Below are 9,131 nucleotides of genomic sequence, written 5' to 3' on the forward strand. Positions count from 1 at the left end.
CACAAAAGTGAGTACACCCATCTCATTTCTGCAATGTTTTAATTATATCTTGTCATGGGACAACACTGAAGAGATGACACTTTGAGACAATGTTAAGTAGTCACTGTAGAGCTTGGATACCAAAGTAAATGTATTGTTACTTCAAAGTAACTCAAAATACAACGACGAATGTGTAAAATGCTGGCAACAAAAGTGAGTACACCCCAACTGAAAATGTCAAAATTGGACACAAATATCAATATTTTGTGTGGCCACCGTTATTTTCCAGCACTGCCGTAACACTTTTAGGCATGAAGTTTACCAGAGCTTCACAGGTCGCCCCTGGAATCCTCTTCCACTCATGATGACGTCACGGAGCTGGTGGATGTTGGAGACCTTGCACATCTCCACCTTCCCTTTGAGGATGCCCCATAGATGTTCAATCGGGTTTAGGTCTGGAGACATGCCTGGCCAGTCCATCACCTTCATCCTCAGCTTCTTTAAAAAGGCAATGGTCGTCTTAGAGGTGTGTTTGGGGTCGTTATTGTGTTGGAATACTGCTAACCGGCCCAGTTTACGGAGGGAGGGGATCATGATCATGACCTCTCCAGCTGTATTGCTGTCTGGGGTGGCGGCTGCACTGACTACAACTTGAAGGCCCTGCAGCGCATTGTGAACACGGCTGGTAAGATTATTGGTGCTTCGCTCCCCTCCTTGAAGGACATTTACACCTCCCATCTCACCCGCAAGGCGACCACGATTGTGAGTGATGTGAGTCACCCCGCTCACTCTTTGTTCGAGCTTCTGCCCTCTGGGAAGAGGTACAGAAGCCTGCGCTCCCGCACCACCAGACTCTCAAACAGCTTCATACTCCAGGCTGTTAGGATCCTGAACTCGCTTCCCCGTTCTGCGTAGCGTCCTGTACTTTTACTGTCTATATGCACACTGGCTCTTATTTGTTGTGTTATCCGTTTATTTATTATTTATTATTACTCTTATTATTTATTGTTTGTGCCTTCTTGTTTTTTATATTGCGTCGTTTACTTGTATGTCTATCGTGTAATATGTCTTGTCACCGTGGGATAGAGAAAACGTAATTTCGATCTCTTTGTGTGTCTCGGCATGTGAAGACGTTGTCAATAAAGCATACTTTGACTTTGATGCTGTGCTTCAGTATTCCACAGTACATGTTGGCATTCATTGTTCCCTCAATGAACTGTAACTCCCCAGTGCCAGCAGCACTCATGCAGCCCCAGACCATGACGCTCCCACCACCATGCTTGACTGTAGGCAAGACACAATTGTCTTTGTACTCTTCACTAGGGGTGTAAGTCGCGGGTTTTGTCACGATATGATATCATATCGATACAAAGAACCACGATACGATATTTCCCAATATCTTAAAGCCTGCTGTGATTCATTCACAATACATCACGATATAGTGCTCTACGATCGATATAGAACAATATCCTGATTTATAACAATTCATCCGCAAAATCAACAAGGTACTGCAAACTCTTTATTTAGGAAATTACAAGAGTATTGTAGTATACAAAGTGCTTATTTTAACACTGAACTTTATCAAATTCCTATATTTTTTCTCATATAAGTCAGTAAAGAAAAATGAATATTCTTTCTTTTTTGTAATACCATTAACTTTAAAGTGCATTACTGAACTATTTAATTACAAAACAAAAATAAGTTCTTTATAATGAATGTAGTAAACATTACACCTTGACCATATGTTCTAATCCAAATGCAAAAAAAACCCATTCTCTTGCAATACCAGAGAACTATACATAATACATAACTATACATTCATTCCATAGCACCAGCCCAGGAGCCGCGTAGTTGTCAGCTCCCCTTTCACGTGCCTGCTCTGCTCACAACACGCTGCGCACTGCTCCCGGAAAGAGGAAGCAAGCAACAATGAACTGGATTGGAATATGTTCATCTTGGTCTTATCAGACCACAGGACATGGTTCTAGTAACTCATATCCATATCCTGAAGACAGGCAGACCCATTTCCTTAGTCTGCTTGTCTTCAGGATATGGATATGGGTTCAGATGGTGTCCAGCGTGTGTGGCGGCAACCAGGTGAAGAGTACAAAGACAAGTGTGTCTTGCCTACAGTCAAGCAAGGTGGTGGGAGCGTCATGGTCTGGGGCTGCATGAGTGCTGCTGGTACTGCGGAGCGACAATTCATTGAGGGAACAATGAATGCCAACATGTACTGTGGAATAATGAAGCACAGCATGATCCCCTCCCTCCGTAAACTGGGCCTCGGAGCAGTATTCCAACATGATAACGACCCCAAACACACCTCCAAGACAACCACTGCCTTCCTAAAGAAGCTGAGGGTGAAGGTGATGGACTGGCAGAGCATGTCCCCAAACCTAAACCCTATTGAACATCTGTGGGGCATCCTCAAACGGAAGGTGGAGGAGCGCAAGGTCTCCAACATCCACCAGCTCCGTGACGTCATCATGGAAGAGAATTCCAGCGGCGACCTGTGAAGCTCTGGTGAACTCCATGCCTAAAAGGGTTACGGCGGTGCTGGAAAATAATGGTGGTCACAAAAAATATTAACATTTGGGTCCAATTTTGACATTTTCAGTTGGAGTGTACTCACTTTTGTTGCCGGCATTTTACACATTCATTGTTGTATTTTGAGTTACTTTGAAGTAACAATACATTTACTTTGCTATCCAAGCTGTACAGTGACTACTTAACATTGTCTCAAAGCAGGGCTCGAAACTAACGATTGCCCGATTGCCCGGGGCAAGTAGGGATGGCAGACGGGCAAGTAGAATTTTTCCTCACTTGCCCGAACTTGCCCTGCCATAATACCATGTTTTCAAGCTGTAAAAAGACGATTTTGTGCATAATTTCTCGCAACTTCTGCCGCTTCTGGTCCGACATTTTGTTTTCTAGGGAGCGGTTAGTTTCTCGTGTAAGTCTGCAATACATTGATAACGGCAAAGCGCTTCGTAATTAAATGCATGCTCCCTCACCCGTCCCTGGCTCTTCTGCGCCTGCGCACCAGCAGAGCTTGTTTCCGGTTGGGGGATACGAAGGCAAAACTTATAGTGTTGTCTTTTTTATTGCAAAAATGTGTCGGGCAAGTAAAAATCCGCTCCAAAAAAATTCGGGCAAGTAAAATTTTGTTTCGGGCAAGTAAAATTTTCTCCAACTTGCCCGAGGGCAACTTGGGCAAAAAAATAAGCTTCGAGCCCTGCAAAGTGTCATTTCTTCAGTGTTGTCCCATGACAAGATATAATTTAAACATTGCAGAAATGAGAGGGGTGTACTCACTTTTGTGAGATACTGTATGAGTTATTTTGGTGGCTATTTGGAGGTCTTGTTGACTAAACGAACCGGGTAGTTGCTGTAACATTAAAGTTAGCAAAGTCTAATGTGACAGACAAGTGTAATATTACTATTTTTTTATTTTATTTTCTGAAAACAGTTTGACGCACTGACAAAATATAATTTGAGAAAAAACGATTTCCATAGAGAGGGTCTTTAATTTCTTTTCTACTGTGAGATGAAAAAGTAAGAGGCTCTTCTACGATGTCCGCTGTCAGTCTTAAAAGGCATGGAACTATCATGTTTTTTTTAAGCTTTAAGAAACAAAAACAGTCAAGTACTACGAAATATATCCTCGCAAACATATAAAATAAGAAAAAGAGGTTTTACCTACCTTTTATACCTATTAAGTGGATTTAATGCTTCCTGGCCATAAATGTTCCAAATGAATGCGAGCAGTATCACACATAAACTAGGGTAGCCCATCATGGTTTGTGGTCCTAATGCCTGTAAGAATGGAACAACAGCTGTCAGCCATGAACTTTGGAAAGGGTGAAACTGGAAAAACAAAGAGAGATTCTGTCACAATGACAGTACCATAAATTTCGGACTATTAGCCGCTACTTTTTGCTCCAGTTTTGAACCCTGCGGCTTGTAGTCCGGTGTGGCTTATCTATGGATTTTTTCAGAATTTTTGTGATGAGTTGATCACTTTTCTACACTCGTAAAAACGCTGTGGACCGCTGTTGTGCGGCAACCGCTTTGCGAGGCGGAGGGATACATATGTGACACGGTCAATGGGGAGAAGAGTGGTGTGTTGATCGCATGTCCACCAGGCAAATAGTGCCGTCTAATTCACACAAAGAATAGACAGAATGAGATCAAGATGGACATTACTGAAGAAAGGAAGCTTTTATACACAAACCGACATTATAGGCGACAAAAGAATTGCATATGTTGCCGCTTTTAAGTTAAAAGCAGTCGATGTTGATGACATTGGTGTTGCGTGACCCTTTTCTTTATTTCCTGGTCACATCTACTCTGGAGCTATACGTGTCGCACACTAGTTTAATGTAACTTAGCGCTTTGTGCATGAATAAAATTAGCATGAACAGACACTCATCATGGAAAATGCTAAAAGAAATGGATAAAAGCGACGATGAAAGAGAGACTGACCAAGTGTATGGCAAAGGATATCTGACGCTGTTCCAATCGGACACTGAGGAGGAAGACTTCGATGGTTTCAGTGCACAAGAGGATGTTTTTTTAACCAGCCCTGTTAGTGCTGTGCTACCGTGTTGCTGCTGTGTTATCGCCGTATCACAGTGACTTTTACCGGTATGTTTTTTTTTTTTATCCAGCCCTATTAGTGCTGTGTTACTTCCGTCTTGCTGCGGTATTACTGTCGCTTCACACGCAGCGTTTCGAAAGAAATGTTATGGTATGTTATCAAAACTTTAAAAAGTTAGGCTAACTCTAACCCTTACCGTCTTTCTTTGTAAATAACTCACGTGCACACTTCCGTGTTGCTGCGGTACTACAGCTGCATCACAGGCAGCGTTTAGAAAGAGATGTTAAAGTATGTTATTAAAATGTTAAAAAGGCTTTCTGTGTACTATCTTTCTTTGTAAATAACTCGTACGCACGTGCGGCTTATTGTCCGGTGCGGCTTGTATAAGAAATAAACTGAAATATTTCCGGATTTTAGCTGGTGCGGTTTATAGTCCGGTGCGGCTTAAAGTCAGAAAATTACGGTATTTACCTAGTTGACTTTGCTTGAAAAGTCAGGAGACGAGGGAAGCGCATCCAAAGGTGGAGGCACTGACTCTATTACTCTATTGGCATGTTGAGCTGTTTGTTGGTTGAGGCTCCATCAACTAGGACACTGAGGAGATGTACTTAGTAATAGCCATTACTCCACACCACACAGTCGAGGCAATGTCAATCGCATAAATGTATTGTACTTCAAAGATTGGACGGATAATTGGATGATTATGAAACATTTCCAATAGACATTGCTGTGCAATAACATCCTGTTCTTGATGCTTTATCTTTGAATTGTCTATAGTATTTGTACTATGTGTCCTCTCTGCATCCATTGGAGTAGAGATGCACCGATCCGACTTTTTCAGTTCCGATACCGATACCGATGCCGTGACTTTGCGTATCGGTCGATACCCGATACCGATCCGATATTATGGTTGACTTAACAAGCTACATAACTCTACATGTGGAACAGAAAAGACCAAAGGCAATGGCATCAGGCAGACTACACAGTTCTTTGCTCTAAATTAGGGGTGTCCAAACTAACGGTCCAGTTTTTATTGGCCCGCAGCAAATTCTGAAAACATAATTGAATATGGCCCGCACAAGAAGCCTGAGCTCAGCTTCTCAGTTTCCACACTAGATGGAGCCCGCCACACAAAGCGTTTGACGTCCCATTAACACCCCCCCGGAAGAGAAGCGAACACGCAGCGTTTGACATCCGATTAGCCCCCCCCCACCCCCCCCCCCACCCCCCCACCCCCCATTCGGGAGAGAAGCGAACGCGCAGCCTTTGACGTCCCATTAGCAACCCGAAGAGAAGCGAACGCGCAGGGTTTGACGTCCGCTTAGCAACCCGGGGAAGAGAAGCGAGCGTTCGCTCCATGTTTGCGTTTGTTTAGAAAACTCTCGTGGCATGCGGCACACGTGCTGCTGACGTATGACGTAGCCCGCGTCCCAATAGATTAAGGAAAGTATCGGCTCACAGATCGGCTGTATTTTCCGATACCCGATCCATCTATTTTGTTGATATCGGGGCCGATATCCGATCCAGATATCGGATCGGTGCATCTCTACATTGGAGCCTGGTCATCCTGGAAAAGGGATCCTCCAATCTGTGGTCTCTTCTCAAGGTTTATCATTTTCCCTAGTAGGAGTTTTGAGTTTTTCCTTGCCCTCCTGGGAGTTTAAGATCAGGCGATGTTTGAGAATATTGTCAATTTTCGCAATTGAAATTACAAAGCTTGTTAATTGTCGCACATTTCACTATATACAATAATACAACCGTATTAGGCAATATGCATAATATTGATCACCTGATTTGAAATACAGTACCGTAATTTTCGGACTATAAGTTGCGTTTCTTTCCATAGTTTGAGTGGGGGGGGGCACTTGTAATAAGGAGCGACTTAAATGTGGGGTTTTTTTTCAAACATTTTCCCCCCCAAAAAAAGAAGGGGAAACCGCGATAAACAAACCGCGATGTAGCCAGGGTTTACTGTAATTTGAATTTTAAGTGACGTCAGCGGCGCGGCGCGGCGCGGCGCGGCGGTTGTTTACAATAAGGACAAAAATTGATCACGGGATGACGAAGATGACGAAGGGCTACCGGCACCATGAGCGGCGGACGAAGAGTTTGAAGGATTTAAGGATTTGGACTGACACAGAAGGTTTGAAAAACTATTATGGCTTTTACGCACGCCCGGTCCTACTCTACGGAGCTCTCTTTCACCTCCGTGGATAGAAGTCGGGGGCCGGCGCTCGGCCGGGTGGCTGTCCGGGGACGGTGGATGGGGCTCGGTCATGGCTTTTACGCACGCCCGGTCCTATTCTATGGATCTCTCTTCCACCTCCGTGGCTGGAAGTCCACGCCGCCACACGCCTGGAAGTTTGTTCCGCGTACTAGTTGTCGACTCCCCTTTCACGTGCCTGCTCTGCTCACAACACAACAACGCCGCGCGCACTGCTCCCGGAAAGAGGAAGCAAGCAACAATGAACTGGATTTCAAAATAAAGTCGCGTCTAATGTCCGAGGTCAAACACGGCGATATAAATCGATGTTTACGTTTAGCATCGATGCCAATAAATCGTAGAGCATTATATCGATTAATCGATGTGTATCGATGAATCGTTACACCCCTACATTGGATTATCTATCCATCTATTATCCATTAATCCCTCCCTCCTGTATAGAATTTACAGTATAAGTGTATTAATTGCTGAATCTTTGTAAAGATAACTTTAAGAAAATATATCTTTACAAAGACAATGATGCTCAGTTTGGAGTGACAGATGGATATTTATGTAACATGATTATTATACTCGTTTTATTTGGCAGTGTTTTATAAATGCACTGCACAACAATTGGTAAATATTTGACGGTACCAAAAAATACACCTTTAGATTAAAGGCAGGTGGGGTTTTTTTTTGCAGCGCAATTAGAGCACAACGTTGTACTTAATGCGAGTGGATCTGTATTTACTGCGTATGTACAGCTGGTGGGGGAAAAAATGTGTGTTTTATTTGTACGCTATAGCTCAGTACAAGTGGTTGTGGTAATTGGTAATTCCAGCAATTGTAACAAAAGTGATCAATGGACGTACAAATGAATGCGACATTTTCGACCAAACCCACTGATAATAGCAATAATCTACGAAGCACAGATCAGCGTGACTCACTGTGTGACTCATCCCTAATAGTGATGTGGAAATGAGGGGTAGGAGGAGACTGAACCGTTGAGTATGTTTTGACATCACATTCAAATGGGAGATGACGGGAGGAAACTATGGAAACAGAGCTGAGTCCGATCATGGAACACAGCACGTAGTCCACGAGTAAACACAATCACAAACCTACCGATTACACACTCTACAAGCAAATTATCACGCCTGCATCTCGATGGAGAAGGACTGTGGTTCAATTTTGTGCTAAAATAGTACATAGCCGAGCAAACATGTAGCTAACCTGAAAATGCATCCGGTTACAAAATAAACAACAAATTATATTGGCTGAGATAGTCATACTTTCAATATTAAACGCTTTGTTTGGTTTAAACTGAATTTGTTGACCAGTGATGATGTATCAATTGCAAATGCTATTTCTGACATGATGTCACACCTCAAATAAACAGGACGGTACTTAATGCTACAAAATAGCCATCTTTAATTCTTGCAATATACCCGCTAATAAACCCATCCAAACCCATCGCATGGGCGTGTAACCTGATAGAAGCAATGCCATTTGAAATGCAATTAATAAACCAAGTCGATGTAACTTCTTATGATGGTAGACAAAATAGCATTAGACAGGTTAAAATGCCATAACAGCCTATTATTAACACGTAATCCATCGTTGGCCACATAAGAATCCTTCTGTGCTAGGTCAGACAGTTTTACTAAGGTTTTGAAAATACGAATGGTAGCTTACCTACACGCCGATATCCTCCAATCGACTGTATATTATGACGGTAAATCGGCAACTTAGGTCATGTCCATCAGTTTTAACTTGACAGTAACTAAACATGCTCAAATCTGCCCGGGTTCCTACAATTTCAAAATAAAAGCAATGTAAAACGCAAACACCCATTTGAAGTCATCGGGATCTGCTGCAGCCGAAAGAAGATGTACATATGTTATTTGTACATATATTTTTGGCCCTAACACGCCTGTCCAAAAAAAATCAAATAATAATCCTTAAATGTTAGCTCTTGGCCCAGTTATGCTCGCTATACTAATAGCTATTACCAGAAGGCTGCCTTCTCAGTTTAACTATTCAATGTATGCGAGAAAGATCGATACACAGCTTTGGAGCCTTCTCTGCAAGATTGCAGAAGAAGGTCTAACTCCCACTTCCAAGGTTTCTATTGTTTACTACTCTTGGCCACTCTCCTGCAAGGGAGTGACTCTGCCAAGCCTGTGTGATCATTAACTGAGATCAAGTTCTACATGTGTGCAAAGAGTGCCATAGAGAAGGGAAATCCAGTAAGAGCAAGATAAATGTTACAGCGCCATAAAGGCATAGTTTAAGCTACTTAGCTAATCACAAGTGCCAAAGAGGCATATTCTAACAAAGAAATCTCCC

General features: G+C 42.8%; 1 protein-coding gene across 5 annotated transcripts in view; it reads right to left on the reverse strand.

Moving 5' to 3' along the window:
- Positions 1-9,056, reverse strand: part of pam (peptidylglycine alpha-amidating monooxygenase) — a 112,770-nt gene extending 103,714 nt beyond the window's left edge. For 4 of the 5 annotated variants that reach the window (XM_061293148.1, XM_061293149.1, XM_061293145.1 and 1 more), the window contains exons 1-2: positions 8,478-9,056; positions 3,683-3,795 (exon numbers count right to left, since the gene is read on the reverse strand). In XM_061293148.1, coding sequence (XP_061149132.1) covers positions 3,683-3,777 — 95 coding nt within the window. In that variant the 5' untranslated portion in view covers positions 3,778-3,795; positions 8,478-9,056. Of the gene's footprint in view, positions 1-3,682; positions 3,796-5,050; positions 5,174-8,477 lie in introns of all 5 variants that reach the window. The other variant, XM_061293146.1, reaches the window with a different exon arrangement.
- Between the last annotated feature and the right edge of the window lie 75 nt (positions 9,057-9,131).

Source organism: Syngnathus typhle, linkage group LG12, assembly GCF_033458585.1.
Source record: "Syngnathus typhle isolate RoL2023-S1 ecotype Sweden linkage group LG12, RoL_Styp_1.0, whole genome shotgun sequence".
NCBI lineage: Eukaryota > Metazoa > Chordata > Actinopteri > Syngnathiformes > Syngnathidae > Syngnathus > Syngnathus typhle.